Consider the following 21,538-nt stretch of genomic DNA (forward strand, 5'->3'; position numbering starts at 1 on the left):
TTTTTTTTTTAAACAAGATAAGGTTTATTGAGCATGAGCAAAACAAAAGGTTACAGAGGAGTATTCAACCCAAGAATGGTGCCACAGGCACCGAACATCAGAAAAATAAGGATACACTCCATATCTGACATAGCATAATAAAAGTGCAATATACATGTTTCTATGTCTAACAGCAGTACACACATAGATACAACAGTAACTCGTCCAGGTGGATCCAATAAAAAGGAAACGGCCACATCCCATAGAATGATCCCAGAGGCCTAGTCCTCACAGCTGTTAGTGCTTTCCAGCCACCTATCCCAAACTTTATGGAATTTCAACGGGCACCCTCTATTAGAGTATATAATTTTCTTAAAAGGTAATGTGCGGTTAATAGCTGCCTTCCACTGCTGGATCGTAGGGGGGTCAGGCCTAAGCCACACCAGTGCTATCTGCATCCTAGCGGTGAAAAGAGTCTCCTGTAGGAAGGTACGTAAGTATTTACTTTCCTCCTGGAGGGGGAGGAGACCAAGGACACATTGGCGTGGGCAAAGCGTAAGGGGGGAGCCCATATGGTCATGTAGGAATTGTATGATCTGTGCCCAGTATCTGTGAATGGGAGGACATGTCCAGATAAGGTGGAAGAACGTGCTGTCTCCGTCGCCGCACCTGGGGCAAATAGGAGCAAAGTTGGGTCTGTATTTGGCAAGCCGGGCCGGGGTCAGATAGGAGCGATGTAATATATAAAGATGGGTCAGCCTGTCAGACAATTTGGGGGATACCTCAGTCGACACTGCCAACATCTCCTCCCAGTGATCGTCCTCCACCCGCCCAATGTCAGCCTCCCACCTAGTTCTAAGACTATACGCATGAGTTGTTGCCCGTGGGGTGAGTAGATATGCGTACAGGGTGGAGATAAGTTTACGGGGATCCTCACCAAAAAACAATTTCGCCAGCGGGGTGTCTGCGAGTCCGGGGGGCGCACTCCCAAACTGTGCCTGCAGGGCATGGCGGACCTGTAGGTATCGAAAAAATATATGATTAGGAAGGCCAAATTCCTCCTTAAGTGCTTGAAACGTCTTGACGCCCTGGTTGGTAAAAAGTTGAGATAAATATATAATACCTCTGCAAATCCACACCTTATAATCTGGTACGCTCAGTAGCTCAGGCAACTCAAGGTTATCCCAAATGGGTGTGTGTGCATGTAGGGAAGGAGCCTCAGATCTGGACAGCGCCAGCCGCCAAACCCGGGCGTGATGTGCGAGCATGCTGCGGCCGGTATCCAAACGATGGACGCCTCTGTGTTTGCAGAAAACAATTTGAAAGGGGTGCGCGATCACGTCGGTCGCCGAGGTACATACCAAATACGAGTACCGCATTTTATCGTATGAGTTAAAGTAATAAAAGTGTGAGAGCTGGGATGCCAGGTAATACGTCTCCAAGTCAGGGAGCGCAACCCCCCCGAGGCGAACTGGACATTTGAGGGTCTGCCAGGCTAACTTGTGCCTGGAAGAACCCCAAACAAAGGAGTTGATGATTGATTCCATGTCACGGAACAGGCGGGGCGGCACCCGAAGCGGGGCATGCCAAAACAGGTACAATAACTTTGGGAGAAGAATCATTTTAACAAGACCCAGACGGCCCATGACCCCAAGGGGGAGCCTGGACCACACCTGGGTCTTTTGTTTTAACAAAGAAAAAACAGGCGTAAGATTAAGGCTAACGTAGTCTGCGGGGGATCTAGAGCAGTACACTCCTAGGTATTTAATCTTATCCGTATACATTAAGGGTAGTAGGGCCTGCGCCTCCGAGGGGACGGAGACATCGATGGGGAGAATTTGGGATTTGGACCAATTTATACGTAATCCGGAGAATACCCCAAAGCGTCGAATCACCTCCAACACCGCCGATAGGGAGGGGCCAGCATCCTCCAGGTACAGCAGCATATCGTCCGCGTAGAGACTCACAACCTCGGACATCCGACCCAGACGAAGTCCGCGAATGTCCGGGTGAGCTCTAAGGGCAATAGCCAAGGGCTCCACCGCCAACGCGTACAGCATGGGCGATATAGGGCACCCCTGACGCGTGCCCCGCGACAGGGAGAAGGGGCTGGATATCCGGCCGTTAACCAGGATGCGGGCAGTGGGGGCCTGATAGAGAAGCTGGATCCACCGTATAAATCTAGGGCCGAAGCCAAATTTGTGGAGGCATTCCCACAGATACCCCCACTCCACCGAGTCAAACGCTTTAGCAGCATCCAAGCTAACCACCACCCTGGACCCGGGATTGTCGTGGGGGGCCTGTAGGTTCATGAACAGTCTCCTAAGGTTGAAGGCCGTATTCTTTCTAGGCATAAAACCTGTCTGGTCAGTGTGAATGAGGTGGAGAATAACCTTGTTGAGCCTAAGAGCAAGGATCTTAGCCAGGATTTTGATATCCAATTGCAGAAGTGATATGGGGCGATAGGACTCGGGGCAGAGAGGGTCCTTACCCGGTTTCGGGATCAACACAAGCAAAGCTTCATTCATGGACCTGGGAAGCACACCGGTGTCAAATATATGCGTGTATAGTAGGTGGAGTTTAGGGAGAAGGACCTCCTGGAACTGAGTATAGAATTCCCGTGGGAGACCGTCTGAACCAGGGGCCTTGGACGGTGGTAGGCATGCAATGGCTTCTGCTATACAGTCTTCAGTTATGGGAGCCTCCAGGAGCTCCACTTGGGAGTCCGTGAGGACTGGGAAAGTCACAGTCTGGAGTAGAGCACGCAGTCCAACCAAGGAGTCAGCAGCCCCCGAGGTGTAAAGATCTGCGTAAAAGCGCCTAAACTCATGGGCCACCTCCGTTGGGTCCGACAGCGTAACTCCAGACGCAGACCTGAGTCGGACCACAACCGGAGGGCTATGGTCCAGGTGGGCCATATAGGCAAGCAGCTTGCCAGCCCTCTCCCCATATTCATAACCCTTTTGTTTACAATAAAAAACCTGTCTCTCTGCTCTATCAAGGTGCAAATGGTCAGTAAGTCTGGACTGCATTTTCACCCTAGCGGAATTGGAGGGAGTGGGATGCACCAGAAATTCCCTTTCCATCTCAGCCAGCACCCCCTCAGCCCGCTGCAAAGCGAGCCGCGAAGAGCGCTTGTAACGAGTAATATGAGTTGACAGCAGGGCGCGTGCGTGTAATTTAAAAGTTTCCCACACCAGGCCAAACGGGGCAGTGCCCGTATTAGCCTGGAAAAAATAGTCCCATTCACGCCGGATCGCCTCCAAGTCAGGGAGGATCGTCAACCAGAAAGGATTCAGCCTCCACATCCGGGATACCGGGGTGGAGGGTAAGCTGAACTTGGCCCAACAGGGCGAGTGATCAGACAGGACCCTGATCCCAATCCCCGCGTCCCGCAAGCATGGGAGCAGAGCAGAGGAGACCAGGATCATGTCAATCCGGGACATGGCATCTCGAGCCGGCATGAAGCAGGAGTACGCACGCGAGGTGGGGTGCATATACCTCCAGGTGTCCGCAAGGGCGAACTCAGCAAGGAATCGGCCAAACCTAGTCTGGGAGGGGGGTGGCATAGAGGGGCCGTGCAGTCTATCCACGGCAGGAGATACCACTGAGTTGAAATCGCCCAACCACATAGACGGGAGGGTGGGGTGCTGCAACATAAACTCAATCCCTGCCTGGAGGGCCTCAAAGTGAAAGGGCGGTGGTATGTAAAAGGCCAATAAAAGGAGTTCCATGCCACCCACGGTAGCATGTAAGAACACATAGCGTCCCCGCCTGTCCGTCCATAAGTTATGTAGTGTAAATTGGGCAGTTTTAGCTACCAGGACAGCGACTCCACTGGAATTATTGGTATAAGGGGCATGGTACATCCACCCGACCCATGGCTTCTTAAGAGACATCTGCAGCTGACCCGTAATATGCGTCTCAACCAGCACCATGATATCCGCGTGCATTTGCCTGAGATGAGACAACACAGCCACCCTCTTAGATCTATCCCGTAGGCCCCGCACATTCCACGTAACTACCTTAAGGGTCGCCATGACAAGTAGGGATCGCATATCGGAGGCGGGGAAGCCAGCAATAGACACCCCGGCCCGAAGGATACCAGGGGAAGAGCCCCCACAGAGGGCGGCATAGCGGGCGACGGGGCACCCCCCACCCGCCACGGGCACAGTCCCCACACCCACCAGAAGAACAAAACAAAGTAGAATGCAATAAGAAATACCATAGAAGGGAAAGGAGGAGCCACTCTCCCACATGAACAAGGGAACCCATAAGCAACGTGAACTTCACCTGAAATAAACGGTTAGACAGTAGAGCAACTGACAGACATAAATGAATAAGTACAGACATGGAGAAATTAATTAATGTGGAACAACAAACCAAAACTAAGCATGCTAACGTGTAGCAAAACAGTACCCTCACTGGACCGGCAATGCGGGTAAAATACACAGCAAACCAGACAGGGGGCCGCTAAGAGGCAAAGTTACTCACGGTCCCCCCGACACAGTAGCAAGAAACAGGGCGAACTTAAGACAACAGGGGAACCAGCAGGATCAAGCAGGAGCGTCGTCCGGGCGTTGTTCAAGCCAGGATAGCACAGCAGCGGGGTCCTCAAAGAAGTGGGTCTTGCCGTCGCGGATAACATGGAGCCGAGCAGGGAACATCATCGCGTAAGCCAGGTGACGGATGCGGAGCTGACGCTTGGCCTCTGTGAATCTAGCTCTCCTCTTCTGAATCTCAGCGGAGAAATCCGGGAACACCGCTATGCGCTTGTCCTCGTATGGGATGTTGCCTTTCTCGCGAGTGAGACGCAGAACCGCATCACGGTCTCGATAATTCAACATTTTTGCGATGAAAGTGCGCGGTGGGGCGCCCGGAGGTGGAGGTCGTGAGGCCAGGCGGTGAGCGCGCTCGACCGCAAACGTGGAGGAGAAGGCCTCGCGGCCAAAGTTAGTAATCAGAAAGCGTTCAAGGAAAGCAGGGGGGTCAGAGCCCTCCACTTTTTCAGGCAGTCCAACGAAGCGGAGATTGCAGCGGCGCATTCTATTTTCAAGCTCATCCTGTTTGCTCAGGACCGTATTCAGTTGGTGCTGTAGCCTTTCAGTAGTAACTTGCAGGGGGGGAATATCATCCTCCACTTGCCCAATTCTGCGCTCAGTCTCCCCCACTCGCTCTCTCAATTTGTGCAGGTCCTGGCGTATAAGAGAGATGTCAACCTTAACCTCCTCTATCCTGGAGGTAAGGGATGTGCGGCAGAGATTGACCGCCTCGAGGATGCGAGCTGTGTCATCAGTAGAGGAGCTCTCCGCGGCTGGGCTCGGCGCGGCTCCATCTTCCTCCACGTGGTCCGGAGCATCGGCTCGGAACTTACCGAGCCTGGCAACCGCGCTCTGGGACTTCTTCGGCGGGGACATTCGTGCGGGACACACTCCCGGGAAGGGGCGAAGGTTATGCCTTGTTAGCGGCGAAGATCAGCCCAACAGGATAGAATAACGGATGTATATCAGCCGGAGCTCATGGAGAGTGCGTCCTACTCCATGCAGCAGCAGGCCACGCCCCCTACATGTTTCCTCTTAAACCACTCAAGTGTTGCTTTAGCAGTGTGTTTGGGGTCTGCTGGAAGGTGAACCTCCGTCCTAGCCTCAAATCACACACAGAGTTTTAAAGGTTTTGCTCAAGAATATCCCTGTATTTAGCACCATCCATCTTTTCCTTAACTCTGACCAGTTTCTCTGTCCTGACTGCTGAAAAACATCCCCACAGCATGATGCTGCCACCACCATGTTTCACTGTGGGGATGGTGTTCTTTATGTGATGTGTTGGGTTTGCGCCAGACATAGCGTTTTCTTTGATGGCCAAAAAGTTCAATTTTAGTCTCATCAGACCAGAGCACCTTCCTCCATACTAGTTTTTTTTTGTTCAACACAGCTGTACTAACAATCCATTGTTAGTGCAGCGCTCTCCCCTGCTGAGCTATTGTGTTCTGACAGAAGGACAGCCCCCCCCCCCCCCGCCAGGACACTTCAGTCAGAGGCTCTGCAGCCGCTCGGCTGTTATTACAAGCAGCGTGACGGGACATTCCCCCCTCCTACCACATTCTACCGCTTGTCTGGGCTCTCCCGTCCCACCGGGAGGCACGAGCAACCAGCCGCCACGTCCACCTACTGTCCGAAGACCGGAACAATGCCGATGTGCTGTTCGGGTCTCGGATCTAGTAAGCCGGAAGTGATGTCATGACATCACTTGCCGAATTACTGGCATCTTAAAGGCGCCAGATTTAAAAAATAAAGTATTCAAAAACACAAATCTTGACGTTTTTAATACTTTGAAGTGCAGAGGAGGGGTCTTATAGATCCCCGATCCCTCCATAAAGAGTACCTCTCACATGCCGATTACTGTCACATGGGATTTTTACATTCCTTGTGACAGCAATAGGGATGAGCTTCGTGTTCGAGTCGAACGTACGTTCGACTCGAACATTGGCTGTTCGGGCGTTCGGCGAAATCCGAACTCTTGGTCCGTTCGCGTCAAAATTCGTGTGGCGCGCGCGGACCACAATGCACTGCGGTGGCGCAGTGCATTGCTGGCTCGTGATTGGCCAAGCATGCACTGTGACCCCGCATGCTTGGCCAATCGCAGCGCCAGCAGCGAGGAGAGCCATGATTGGCCACAGGCATCCTGCCTGTGGCCAATCATAGCTCAGGCTATGTAGTGCACGCCCCACACTATATAAGGCCGCCTTTGAGGCGGCCTCGTGTAGTGTGTTGGCATCTGAAGCAGTGGGTGTTCTGTGTACCTTCAACACAGTTACACACCGATCGTTTTTGGCTGATTTCCTATCTTGCTCTTGTGTAGTGGTTACTGTCTGTGCCCTGACCGCAGTATACACCACTATATTCACCTCACCTATATAGCTAGTGATCTAGCTTTAATAATAGAGCTTGCAGTCAGTAGTGCCAGGAGATAGTGCGTGCTGTCTGCGTGCTCTGTACCCAGTACATACCGCTATAATCCACCTACATAGCTGTTCTCTATTTGAGCCCAATTGCCATCTGCAGGAGTTATTGGAAGTTGTGTGTGCTTCCAGCACAGCACAGTATACATCTGTATATACCCCTTTAACTCTGCTGTTTTCTGGTTATTGTCTGCGTGCCCTGACCGCAGTATACACCGTGATATTCACCTCACCTATATAGCTAGTGGTCCATCTTTAATAATAGAGCTTGCAGTCAGTAGTGTCAGGAGATAGTGTGTGCTGTCTGCGTGCTCTGTACCCAGTAAATACCGCTATAATCCACCTACATAGCTGTTCTCTATTTGGGCCCAATTGCCATCTGCAGGAGTTATTGGAAGTTGTGTGTGCTTCCAGCACAGCACAGTATACATCTGTATATACCCCTTTATCTCTGCTGTTCTATAAAAAAGGCATCTGCAGGAGTTAGTGGGTGTTGTGTACCTCCAGCACAATATAAACTACCCAACTACTGTTTTACCCAACTCCCTTCAGGCCATTACCATGTCTGGAAGGCCAGCAAGGAGAGGCAGACAGGCGCGAGCCGATAAAAGAGGGCAAGCAGGCTCTGTGTCTAGAGACAACAGTGCTGGTCGTGGACGCGGTGCATTGTCATCAGCACGTGGCCATGGGACATGCTTGTCCTTCTTTTCTGCAGCTGGACATGTTGAACCGCAACATGCCAACGACTTGGTAGAGTGGATGACCAAGCCCTCTTCATCCTCCTCATCATCTCTCACCCAGTCTCAGGGTAGTAGCAAAGCAGCTGCCAACACATCGTCTTCCCTCCTCTCAATGTCATCATCAGTGACTCCTTCCCTAGACCCACCACGTCCTCCTGAGGAGTCTCCTGAACTCTTTGAGCACAGTGTTGGGTACATGCTCCAGGAGGATGCCCAGTGTTTGGTGGGCTCTGATGATGACACTCAGCTAGAGGAAGGCAGTAGCGTGAGCGCAGAGAGAGGGGATGCTCAAGAAGGACAGCAATCTGGCAGTCATGTTCCACAAGCTGCAGCATACTGCCAGGTTTGCTACAGCGATGAAGAGGGAGGGGATGATGAGGGCACTGACTCCACGTGGGTGCCTGGAAGGAGGGAGGAGGAGGAGAATGAGGAGGAGGAGGCACATGTCCAACGAGGCAGGATGCCCTCCGGGGGCCAGCTTAGGGGCAGCACACCGACTGAATCACACCGCAGAGCTCCGCCTGCGCAGAGCGCTTCCTCTGCGCGTTATTCTAAAAGTTCTTTGGTGTGGGCCTTTTTTGAGACGTGTGCATCAGATCGCACCACCGCTGCTATTTGCAACATATGTCTCAAGCGTATCTCACGTGGCCAAAACATCAGCCGCTTGGGCACCACATGCTTGACCAGACATATGTTGACCTGCCATGCAGCTCGTTGGCAAGCGTACCTCAAAGACCCACACCAAAGAACAAAGCGGACCTCTCCTTGCTCCTCATCAGCTGGCATCTCCAACCCCACTAGACCTTCAGTCCTCTCTGAAACCTGCTCTGAGAGGAATGAAGGTGTAGAATTAGGTGTGTCACAGCCAAGTGCTTCCGGGAACTCTGCTAGTGGTACATCCACATCCGATTATAGCAGGCAAATGTCCCTGCCCCAGCTGCTGGACCGGCGGAAGAAGTTTACTCCCAGCCATCCACATGCCCAGCGGTTGAATGCTAGCTTGGCTAAATTGCTAGCACTTCAACTGCTGCCTTTTCAGTTGGTAGACTCGGCCCCCTTCCGTGAGTTTGTACAATGTGTGGTTCCTCAGTGGCAGGTCCCCAAACGCCACTTTTTCTCACGGAAGGCGATTCCGGCTCTCTACCGGCATGTGGAAGGCAATGTCCTTGCCTCGCTGGACAGGGCGGTCAGTGGTAAGGTGCATATTACCGCTGACTCATGGTCCAGCAGGCATGGACAGGGACGTTACCTGTCTTTCACGGCCCATTGGGTCACTCTTCTGGCTGCTGGGAAGGATGCAGGACAAGGTGCAGTAGTGTTGGAGGTTGTTCCGCCACCACGCCTCCAAAATGCTACTATTGGTTGTGACACACCTCTCTCCTCCACCCCCTCCTCTTCTTCTTCCTCCATGGCCTCTTCCAGTGCTCTGTCCTCAGAACCAGCGGTGCTCCGTAGGCGTTCCAGGGGCTACGCAAGTACGCAGGCAAAACGATGCCATGCCGTGCTTGCGCTGGTTTGTTTGGGGGACAGGAGCCACACTGGGGCGGATGTTTTGTCAGCTCTGCAGGGGCAGGCCGAGAGGTGGTTGACGCCACGCCAGCTTAAGCCAGGAATGGTGGTTTGCGACAATGGCACCAACCTCCTCTCCGCCCTCCGACAGGGACAACTGACCCATGTGCCCTGTGTAGCTCACGTCCTTAACCTGGTGGTGCAGCGGTTCTTGGGCAGGTACCCCGGCTTACATGATGTCCTGAAGCAGGCCAGGAAAGTCTGTGTGCATTTCCGCCGATCATTTAATGCCTGTGCTCGGCTGGCTGAGCTCCAAAAGGAGTTGAACCTGCCCAAGAACCGCCTTATATGTGACATGCCCACCAGATGGAACTCAACATTGGCCATGCTGCAGCGGCTGCACATGCAGCAGAGGGCCATCAATGAGTACCTGTGCGACTACGGCACCAGGACAGGGTCAGGGGAGCTCGTTTTTTTCTCACCACGCCAGTGGGGCATGATCAGGGATGCATGCACTGTCCTGTCACCGTTTGAGGAGGCCACAAGGATGGTGAGCAGTGACAGTGCATGCATCAGTGACACTGTACCTCTTGTCCACCTCTTGGAGCATACGCTGCGTGGAATAATGGACAGGGCACTTGAGGCAGAACAGAGGCAGGAAGAGGAGGACTTCCTTGCCTCTCAAGGCTCCCTTTATCCAGACAGTGTTCCTGCTGTGCCACCCATCACACAGGAAGAGGGTGAGGAGGAGGAAGAGGAGGAGGAGGATGATTGTGTCAGCATGGAGGTGGAGGCTGGCACTCAGCATCAGCAGCAGCAGTCTTATAGGGATGATTTACAGTCCCAAGAAACACGTGGACTTGTACGTGGCTGGGAGGAGGTAGCTGCGGATCATGTTGTCCTTAGTGACCCAGAGGACTCCGGACCGAATGCCTCAGCTAACCTACGCTGCATGGCCTCCCTGATCCTGCAAATCCTGTGGAAGGATCCTCGTATTCTTCGGATCAAGGAGAGGGACCATTACTGGCTGGCCACTCTCCTTGATCCACGGTACAAGGGTAAGGTTGCCGACCTTATCTTGCCATCGCAGAGGGAGCAGAGGATGAGACATCTCCGGGAGGCCTTGCAGAAAGCTCTGTGCAACGCGTTCCCAGAGACTGGGAGATCACAAACTCCTGGTCCTGGACAACGTGTTGCTGAGGCATCAGTCAGAAGGAGCGGTGGAGAAGGTGGCCGTCTGACTGATGCTTTCAGACAATTTTTTAGTCCGCAGCCCCAAGGTATGATTGGTTCCAGCACCCATCGCCAGCGTCTAATTTACATGGTGCAGGAATACCTAGGGGCAAGGTCAGACTTGGACACCTTTCCCACCGAAAATCCTCTGGCTTACTGGGTCTTGAGGATGGATCACTGGCCAGAGCTTGCACAGTATGCAACTGAGCTACTGGCCTGTCCTGCATCCAGCGTTCTTTCAGAACGCACCTTCAGTGCTGCTGGTGGCTTTGTTACCGATCACAGGGTGCGCCTGTCCACTGAATCAGTTGATCGACTGACCTTCATCAAGATGAATCAGTCTTGGATCACCCACAGCTACCAAGCACCTGAAGCTGATGTAACCGACTAATTTTTTTTGAAATACCACATCCCTTCAAGACTGCCTATGCTGATGCTGAGTGACTGTCCTGTTATGTTGATTGTCTATCCTCTTCCTCCTCCGCTGATATGTTGGAAGAACATTTTTGGTTCTGGGTGATGCCAGCAGCCCAATTTTTCTGCCCCTGTTTAACAGGGGCATTTAATTACAATTTTTGATGCAATGCTTTGCAGCAGGGCTAATTCCTGCAATAAAACTAGAGTATATGGCAGAGGTTGGAGTGTGGTGGCACCAGCACCAGTGCCTAAGGCCCAATTTTTCTGAACCTGTTTAACAGGGGTGTTTAATTACAATTTTTGATGCAATGCTTTGCAGCAGGGCTAATTCCTGCAATAAAACTAGAGTATATGGCAGAGGTTGGAGTGTGGTGGCACCAGCACCAGTGCCTAAGGCCCAATTTTTCTGCCCCTGTTTAACAGGGGCGTTTAATTACAATTTTTGATGCAATGCTTTGCAGCAGGGCTAATTCCTGCAATAAAACTAGAGTATATGGCAGAGGTTGGAGTGTGGTGGCACCAGCACCAGTGCCTAAGGCCCAATTTTTCTGCCCCTGTTTAACAGGGGCATTTAATTACAATTTTTGATGCAATGCTTTGCAGCAGGGCTAATTCCTGCAATAAAACTAGAGTATATGGCAGAGGTTGGAGTGTGGTGGCACCAGCACCAGTGCCTAAGGCCCAATTTTTCTGCCCCTGTTTAACAGGGGCGTTTAAGTACAATTTTTGATGCAATGCTTTGCAGCAGGGCTAATTCCTGCAATAAAACTAGAGTATATGGGAGAGGTTGCAGTGTCGTAACACCAGTGCCAGCGGCCCAATTTTTCTGCCCCTGTTTAACAGGGACATGTAATTACAATTCTTGATATAATATTTCACAGGAAGGCCCGCTCCTGTGCCCACCCAGAGTAATTGTGAGGACTTATAGTGTTGTGGCACCAGCACCACAACCACCAAAGGTCAATTTTTCTACCACTGTTCAACAATGGCATGTAATTACAATTCTTGATATAATCGTTCACAGCAGAGCGCTCCAGCGCCCACCAAGAGTAACTTTGAGGGCTTACAATGTTGTGGCAAAACCAACACCTTGTTCCGCCATTTCTGCAGAGCATATAGGGCAGGCCCCTACTTTCAAACATCCAATTTACAAACATCTCCTACTTGCAAACGGAAGGAGACAACAGCAAGTGAGATGAAAAAAGATGGACGACAAAACAAATTATACAGGGGTGATAACCCTTCCCTATGTTTTCCAAAAAGCTTAAAAATAGTTTTTTTGACTGGAGCTACACTTTAAAAATGTACAAGTTGAAAATTACAAACAAATTCAACTTAACACAACAAACCTACACAGTCCCTGTCTTGTTTGCACCGCCTGTATACTGCTGTTCTGAGTATATAGGGCCTGGGGTCCACACGCATTTCCTTTTTTTAATATGGGTACGGGGTTCCCCTTAATATGCGTACAAGACCCAAATAGGCTGGTAATGGGCAGGGAGGGCTACCCATGCCATTTTTCTGAATGATTTTCAACCATATTGCAGGAACCAGATATAAGATTAAAACCGCAAGCAGTTTTAAATGGTGTTATTTCCGTTTAATGTCATTTTGTGCAGGGACTGTTTTAAACACGGGAAACGCGTGGCACTTCACAGGCATACTACAGACACCCCCCAGGCACCATATTTAAAGGAATATTTCACTTTTTTTTTTCACTTTAATCATCATTAAAATCAGGGCTCCCGCAAAAACGGCCATTTTTAAAAACATTTTAGGCATTGACCCATGTCCCCTGGGGCAGGAGCCAGGTCCCCAAACCCTTTTTAGGACAGTATCTTGCATATTAGCCATTAAAATTAGCACTTTCCATTTCGAACGTTCGAGTCCCATAGACTTCAATGGGGTTCTAACGTTCGTAACGAACGTGGGGTCCGTTCGAAAGTTCTGGTGCGAACCGAACCGGGGGGTGTTCGGCTCATCCCTAGACAGCAATAACAGTGATAAAAAAACAACAAAAAATGTAAAATGGCAGTGTAAAAAATATGTTTTTTAAATGTACAAAATATTGGCAAAAAATATCAGCTATCAGCAGGAGAGGTGGCCAAAATATCGGTAATGTATCGGCACCAAAAAGACGATATCAGTCGATCCCTACTACCAACCTCTGGAGGAACCCTAAGGTTCCTTGGAACACTGGTTAAGAAACCCTGATATAGACAGTTTACTCTAAGACCCCATACACACTATTAGCCCTTGTACACACGGTCGTACAACGGATTTTGTCCGAAACTGTTGCATACACACAGTCGGACAAAGTTGTCGGAAAATCCGATTGTACATAACGTGATGGGGTGATTTCGTTATGACGGGACTACATTCAGGCTAGTAGCCAATAGCTTTGGTCTAGGAATTTGATCTGAGCATGCCTGGCACTTTGTCCGTCGGAGTAGGCTACACATGATCGGAGTATGTCCGATCGGAGCATTTTGTCGGAAAATTTTACGGACAAGTTGGAAAGCTTGGTCCATCGGATATTCCGACGGAAACAGTCTGATGGAGACCACACACAGTCGGAATATCCGGAATATCCGACAAAGCGGTCCGATAGGACACATTCCGTCAAAATCTCAAACCGTGTGTACAAGGGCTAAGATTTTCTGCAGTGCCTGCAAAGCTCCTCGGCAGCAGGGCTTTGCGGGCACTTTTAACTCTTTTTTCAGCCGTTAGCGGGGGTTAAAAGCACCCCGCAAGTGCCCGAAAAGCTAGCATCGCTTTACCGCCAACGCCCGGGGCACTGGCAGTGTGAAAGGGCTCTAAAGCTGTGTACACACGGTCGGACTTTCTGGCAGACTAGGTCTGACGGGATCAGTCCGTCGGACAATCCGATCATATGTGGTCTAGTCCGAATGTTTAAAAAAAATTAAAATCAGACGGTCCTAGAAATAGAACATGTTTCAAATCTACCCGACGGACTAAAAATCGGGAAAACTATTTGTCTGTGTGCTGGTGTGGGCTTTTTCCGATTGTTTGTAGAGAATTCTGATGGACAAAGTGCCACGCGTGCTCAGATCAAATTACGCGACCAAAAGCTATTGGCTAGTAGCCTCTACGTAGTCCCGTCGTACACAACAAACATCTCCACATTCCGAACTATCAGATTTTCCCCCAACTTTGTCTGACCGTGTGTATGCAAAATCAGTTTCGGACAAAATCTGCCAGAAAAGATCAGACGGATTTTGTGGTCGGAATGTCCTACCGTGTGTACAAGGCATCAGTGTGCGGCGCCTCTATATTGTATAACTTCTTAAGCTGCTGGGAAGAGCATTTCAGATGCCAGCACCCCCTTCGGTTGTGGATAGCTTGACCAGCATCTCCTGGCACTTAGAGCGGCACTTTAAAAAATTTCTTACAGGTCGCAGTGATTATCTCAATTTGGCTGAAAAAGTGAACATAACCTGTAAGCCCCAAATTTTCTGTTATAATAATATATGAATTTGTAATAATTTTTAAATATTTCAGGTCTGGCCATCCAGCTGATTCGTAATCTGAGAGATGTCAAGGTGACGGCCCCCAATGATGCTTGTTTTGAGTGTGAGGTGTCCATTCCTCTCCCCCGTCCTCCACAGTGGAGCCTGAATGGGGTGCTACTGCACAACGGTGGAGATATCATCATCGAAAGCAGAGGAAACCTGCACAAGCTCACCCTGAGGGACACGTATCCTGAATTGTCAGGAACCGTCAGATTTATCGCCGGCAAGGCACGCTCAGAAGCCAGGCTCACTGTGCTAGGTAATGGAGAGAACTTGGTGGGCCTTGGTTATCAATATGTCCAAGGGAATTGTTGTCTTACACAATCTATGTTGCTTATAGTAGATAGGCGATTTTACTTTTCTTATTCCAGTGCAGTATGAGTGAGTAAAAGAAAGGATCTGTTGAGCTAATATAAACAATAACTCAGTTCTGACTATAGAGGGAGAGTTGTTAAAATGACTGAATATAACCAACTGCCGTTTATCTAATTTCCTTGAAATCAGAAGGCAGTTATTGTCCATTTTTTTTAACTGACTAGAACAAGCTTGTCATACTGATGTTCTCTGGGTCCATGCAGCCATTTGCACCCCTTCCGTTGGCCCCCATTGGTTTGGACCTTCAGCACAGTTGTGCAGGCTCCTCTCCTGGACTGAAATGGCTTACTCTGATTTCACTGCACACTGTGAGCTTCTCATATTCTGTATTAGTAAGCTTGTGCTGACTTATGGGGGTGGCTTTTTGGTTTGATTAGAAATTTTAGTCTGAATTCTTACACTTTTTTTTTTATCATTTGTTTTATAATTTTTTTTAATATTTTTTTTTTCATTTTTTCACAACGCTGTTGGGGAAGTCTTTGGTGAGATATCAGGGTTATATCAGGCGGCACAGTGGTGTAGTGGTTAGCACTCTCACCTGGCAGTAAAAAGGGTTGCTGGTTCGAATCCCAACCACGACACTACCTGCCTGGAGTTTGCATGTTCTCCCTGTGCCTGCGTGGGTTTCCCCTGGGTATTCTGGTTTCCTCCCACAATCCAAAGACATGCAGGTAGGTTAATTTGCTTCTGTCCAAAAATTGGCCCTAGTATATGTATGGGGACCTTGGATTGTAGGCTCATTGAGGGTAGGGACTGATGTGAGCATGCAATGTACAGTTATAGGGACAATTGTAGACACTTGCTCAGGATGGACTGGTGTCTTTATTCAACCTTACTAAACTATGAAACTATGGGTCTAAACAGTCCCGTGAAGTCTCTGTGCAGGTTAGTCATGTTCCTCCATCCCAAACTCACTCATCCATGTCTTTATGGACCTTGCTTTGTGCACTGGTCCAAACCATTTTGTGGAGGGGGGATTTTGGTGTGGGATTGTTTTTCAGGGGTTGGGCTTGGCCCCTTAGTTCCATTGAAGGGAACTCTTAAGGCGTCAGCATACCAAGACAATTTCATGGTCTCAACTTTGTGGGAACAGTTTGGGGGTGGCCCCTTCCTATTCCAACATGACTGCGCACCAGTGCAAAAAGCAAGGTCTATAAAGACATGGATGAGCGAGTTTGGGGTGGATGAACTTGACTGGCTTGACCTCAAGCCGATAGAACACCTTTTGGGAGGAATTAGAGTGGAGACTGCGAGCCAGGCCTTCTCGTCCAACAGTGCCTGACCTCACAAATGCGCTTCTGGAAGAATGGTCAAACATTCCCATAGACACACTCCTGAACCTTGTGGACAGCCTTCAAAGATGAAGCTGTTATAGCTGCAAAGGGCGGGCCAATTCAATATTAAGCCCTACGGACTAAGACTGGGATTCCATTAAAGTTCACGTGCATGTAAAGGCAGGCGTCCTAATACTTTTGAAAATATACTGTATGTGTGCACAACTGGCATTAAGGAGTTTATACAATTTTTGGTAAGTAAGTCTGTACAATCGTTATACTTTAAAAGGAATGTACAGCGGTTACATCTATTTTTTGTTTAGTTATTAAGGTGCAGACCCTGACCATTCTTCATGCTACATTATAATTATTGCTCAGAAAGGTAGGTCTAGCTATTTAAAAAAATATTTATAATAGAAATAATTTAAACCACCATAGTTTCCATTGGTTCTTTTATAATTTCAGCTGTGTCTAGGCTGGTCTTCAAGAATCCTAGCAAAAGCATAATACATCATACGGTAATTACAACCTAACAGTATATTTGTTTTTTTGTCCACAGAACAATAGGAAGAGCTGCTTGCATCAGCCACAGCCTGCAGGAGCCAGCAATGTCTTTTCTTCCTGGGTAGATGCCACCCCTGACCTTTCATTTGTCTTCATTTGTCCCCAGTCTCGCTTAAGGTTGAGCTGCGCTCATCCCAGAGACCAGGATGAGGGTTTGGTTTAAGCAAAGCTTTTTATAAGCCATTAGACACGGGTTATAAACCCTTCCACCCTCCGCTCCTATTATTTATTTATTATCATTCTGCCCTCCTGCCTACCAGACTCTGAACAAAGCACAGGGTTGGAGAGGTTTAGCCAGAAAAGTGCCCAGCCTAGTGGAGTGGCAAGTGACAAGGAGGAATTGTTGGAATGTGATTGAGAATGAATTGAGTGAGACTGACAAGTACTAGAAGAGTAGAAGTATTAGGATGGGCAGTGCCAGAATGGAACTTTGGGACCCAACCATAACCCCCCACTTCATACAATACATTTAAATCCTCTAAATCAGATTTCTAAAGAGAAAGTTCACTCCATGTGTTCCTTTGATGAGTAATTGAGCACCAGCAGCCTTAGATTCATAATTTCTATACTGCACATCTTTATTTAGGGGTGTGGAAACATAAAAGAGGAAATGTGCTAAAGGGAGGAGAAAGGTAGAGGTTGCAATGTTTTCCAGGTTTGTACTTAAAAGCCCAGAAGTTCATGTCTACTAATATACCTTCTGACCACTTGTAGACTAGGTCAATGTGCAATCTAAAGGCCCCAAGCTCAAAGTCCATTTTAACTGGAAATAGAAGGAATTTTAAAATGGTAGAACCCTTGGTGACCCCAATACAGATCTCAAAGAACAGCTGGAAGGTTTCAACTACAACGTTGCACAATTTGCCTGGAATGAAAGCTTGAGTGTGTTAATAGTGCATGTGTTTAATTATCCCTGAGAGTTCCTTATTGTGAGAATGTGCCTGGATGTTTTAACCGTTTGGGCAAAAATGGTAGGTTTAGGATCAGGACCAGGGCTGCATAGATTGGGGTTAGACAAGCCTTTTCTAACCAGGGTGCTCAGTGCCTTCAGGTTTCTTCAGGAGCGCCTTGGCAAAATGCCTAAAAATTGCCCATAAATTGTACACAAGCCAGTGGTGGATCAAAGCTACAAAAAGCTACAGGTTTTCATTGTACACCATCACGACCTTCTAGATGCTGGCGCTCTAACAACCAATGATGTCACCAGTTGATAAGGAGGACATTGGGTGCCTGCATAGCATCCTTGTTGCCCCTCCCCTGCCCCACTCCATCAGCCCTGGGATCACATTAGTTGAGTGATGGAGAGAAGCTGAGGAAGAAGAGAAACATTGAAATACTAGTCAGTATCAGTGTGCAAAGGTGTATTTGTTTTGGAGGAATTAATCACCTCTAAAGTTCGGTGTCCTACATGTGTGGATTTTGCTGCATTATGTAAAACTATTAGAATAGTTTTTTACATTTTAGAATGGGGTTCCTCGAGACTGAAAAAAAGGTTCAGAAACACTGGGTTAGACATATTGTTGTATATAGTTTTTGATCTGACCATGCATATTTAGGATCACATTGATCGCATGAAAGTTGATGTCCACCTCTCCAAATCAGTGGGGCTCCTAAACTCTTAGAGCACCAGGTGCCTGAAATATGACTTACTTTACAGCCACACAATAGAAGCTCCATCTTCCTGCAGGTCATTTTAAGTTCCTCTTAAATTAGTGGTCCTGGGATAAATGCTTTTGGGTTAATTGCTTCTGTAATCTCCTGCTATAACATCATCCTTAGCATTGATAGCAATAGTCAAAGTCCCTCATACCTCTTTATGCTCCTGTTCGTGAAGGCCTTAAGTGGAACATAAATGTAAAAAGTCTGGATCGCCCTCACAGCTATAGTTGCTTACCTACCACCAAGATTACTTATTAATATTCCAGGCTGCCTTAGGCTTGGGTTAGTATGCCTATTGTAAACTTGGGATATAAAAATGTGTGGCTCATAAAGTGGTTTGATCTTGGATAGCTGATAAAGATATCAAAGTAATCACGTTTTCAGAAGCAGATAATATTTCAATTGCGTTATAGTACATGTATCTGTAGTGTTTGAAGTCAAGAAATGGAGGGAGATGATAGACCTAAATTTTTCCATGTTGTACAGCAACTAGACTGGGAGGAAATTGGGTTACCCAGTTTCCCAGTAAGGATCTATAAAGTGTCATCTTGAGGAAGGAACCCTGTAGGGCACCAAAATGTTAGTTCCTACTTATACGATGCTGCACTTTGTCGTGCCATCATGACTTCAATAGGTATTATGTGGTTGCATTTGTTGTGCTTACCTCTAATGCAGATGGTCAGACACTATAGCTAGCTTTTGTGTTCTTCACCTATAGCAGCCCCCTTTCCCCTAAAGCAAGCAGTGCTATAGTGCCTGGCCACCATCCCGGGGCAGGCGCCAACTGAGCAAAGCAAACAGATACTTGCAGTTGGCAGAAAGGCTGCGTGGTTCAATGACAGTCCGGGTACAAAGCTGATAAGGTTTAGAGTAGTCAGGTTCTAATCCATAGTCAAAAGGCAGGCAGAGTTCAGAGAGTAGTCGATATCTGATCCGAGGTCATAAACAGGGGACCCAAACAGCAGAGCAAGACAGACAGACAGAGAGGTTAAGCATGTATTACACATGCCATCACATGCATGAGACTGCAGGCTTGGCTGGCTTAAATCAGGTTTGGTTTCCACCCATAGACTGGTCACATTAATCACCTTGCAGGGGGAAAACAGACAGGGAGAATGTATCACAGCCAAAACCAGGATGCTGGAATCAGACCAACAGTTATGAAGGATCAAGAGCGTTACATACTCATGACAGCATGGTATTTTTTTATGGATGGTTTACATATGGATTGGTGGCTGTGGAGTAATACAGGCCTTTTTTAGACACATTAAGAAAAGCCTAATATTATCACTGAAACTGTTTATTCAAGGTATTCATTGGGCAAGACCAGTAATTGGGAAAACTTATCTCTACTAATAGTTTTTATTATTATCCATTTTGTTGATATTAGTTAACTCAACAAAATAGCTTCCAACCTCATATGTAGGCAACACATACTATTCTTGGAAGTATGCCCACCCTTAGTAAGAGCTGCCATTTTTTTAGGTTACCACAATACTTGTCTTCGTACTGATGACCTTACTGCAAAAGAAGTCAATAGTATTCAACTGTCCTCCTGACCGTAATCAACTACCAGTACGTCTTTGCTGTTAAACAATTTCGAAATGTCAAGGTCCAATGTTCCTCATGGCTTTCCCGTTACAAAATAGCTACACAAAATGTGAATCAAATATTTTTTTAAAAATGGTGCAAGAAACCAAGGATGGGAACCTATAAGAACCAGAGTTAAATTTACATCAATACAGGATGTGTGGATCATAAAGTTGTTTGGACTTGGATAGCTGATCAATCTATCAAAGTAATCATGTTTGCAGCAAGAGATAATATTTAAATTACATTATAGTGCCAGTGACTATATTGTTTGAAGTCAGAAATGGAGGGAGGTGATAGGCTCCAATGAAGTCCATATTGTACAGCAGCTGAATTGGGAGGTTGATACTCTTCAATATCTGGAGGACACTGGGTTATCCAGTTCTAGTATTATTAAGTGGTTCTGTTAAGCAGGTAGTGCAAAGCCTTTAGCTTGTGGCTCCCAGTTTCAATGCTCTATTTTTGAGATCCTAACTTGGAAATGATCTTTGTCTCTTGACCCCAGTAAATGTGTTTCTCAAGAGAAACTCATTGAAGGAACATAATTTCTAACTATTCACCGAAAATATATTATATTATTTTGGAGCCCCTTCAGGATTCTACCCATGGGTTGGGCACTAAGGCATTAAGCAAATACAATCCACATTGGAATGTAGTTTAGACGTGTCTTGAAGTGGGTGGAGCCTGTTTTGTATTGCCCTCATGCAAAGATTGGGAACCTCCATAACTTTTCACTTTTTGGAAATGCCCATGTAACTATCTTGTTCCCCAAGATATCAAAAAAAAGGCAAGTTAGACATTTAACTTACCAATATTTTACAGCCACAGTCTCATCCTTACAGCCACAGTCTCATCACCCTTTTTATGTCATACTTCCATCCAGTTTAGCGACCCCCTCTTTTAGTGGTTGCTGTTTAGATAATGTCCAGGGATAAACTACGCATTGGAAAGTGGAAGTGTATGAATGAGCTGGAATTTGAGTATTTATTTTGTTAGGTTTCGTACTGGAAAGTGCAGAATGGTATTTAGACATGGAAAAAGAGCTGGTTTCGGAGACGTAGGTATGTTTGCGAATATGAGGAATGTTTGATGTGATTCCGTGTACTGCTAAACGGATGAGATGTGCATCCCCCCCAGTGACCATACCCCATTACTCATCTCACATTTTCTGCCTATATTCATGTCTCTTCTGCCTATGCTAATAAACCTCTCACTCTGCCCTCCGTGTTTGTTTTTTTACTTTCTCAACAATCAAAACGTGTTCATTATTGAGTGCAGTACTGCAAAATTATCAGAATTATTCTCAGAATCCCGAAAACCAAATTGATAGAAATTGGTTTTAGTACCATGAATGTCTGTTAACTATTTGATCATACACCTGGTCTGATCTCACATTTCCAAGAGGATTGGGCTGCTTAGGGCTATTCTCGGGGGTGATAATTAGCCTTTTGGGCTCTTATGCCCTGTACACACGATCTGACTTTCCGACAACAAAACCGTTGATTTTTGTTCGAAGGTTGTTGGCTCCAACTTGTCTTGCATACACACGGTCACACAAATGTTAGCCAACAATTACATAGTGACGTACATGATGTACGTGATATCTCCATTAAGAACGCTAGTTATATCTCCGCTCGTACTTGATTCCGAGCATGCATGGACTTTTGTCCGACGGACTTGTGTACACACGATTGGAAAGTCAGACAA

General features: G+C 47.6%; 1 protein-coding gene across 3 annotated transcripts in view; it reads left to right on the forward strand.

The window, feature by feature from the left end:
• The window catches only part of OBSL1 (obscurin like cytoskeletal adaptor 1), a 183,277-nt gene extending 162,227 nt beyond the window's left edge, over positions 1-21,050 (forward strand). For all 3 annotated transcript variants that reach the window (XM_077447792.1, XM_077447794.1, XM_077447793.1), the window contains 2 exons: positions 14,359-14,628; positions 16,578-21,050. In XM_077447792.1, the coding sequence (XP_077303918.1) occupies positions 14,359-14,628; positions 16,578-16,585 (278 nt within the window). In that variant the 3' untranslated portion in view covers positions 16,586-21,050. The remainder of the gene's footprint in view (positions 1-14,358; positions 14,629-16,577) is intronic.
• Positions 21,051-21,538: the final 488 nt, after the last annotated feature.

Source organism: Lithobates pipiens, unplaced genomic scaffold, assembly GCF_037356315.1.
Source record: "Lithobates pipiens isolate NorthernLeopardFrog02 unplaced genomic scaffold, aLitPip1_a1.2 Scaffold_22, whole genome shotgun sequence".
NCBI lineage: Eukaryota > Metazoa > Chordata > Amphibia > Anura > Ranidae > Lithobates > Lithobates pipiens.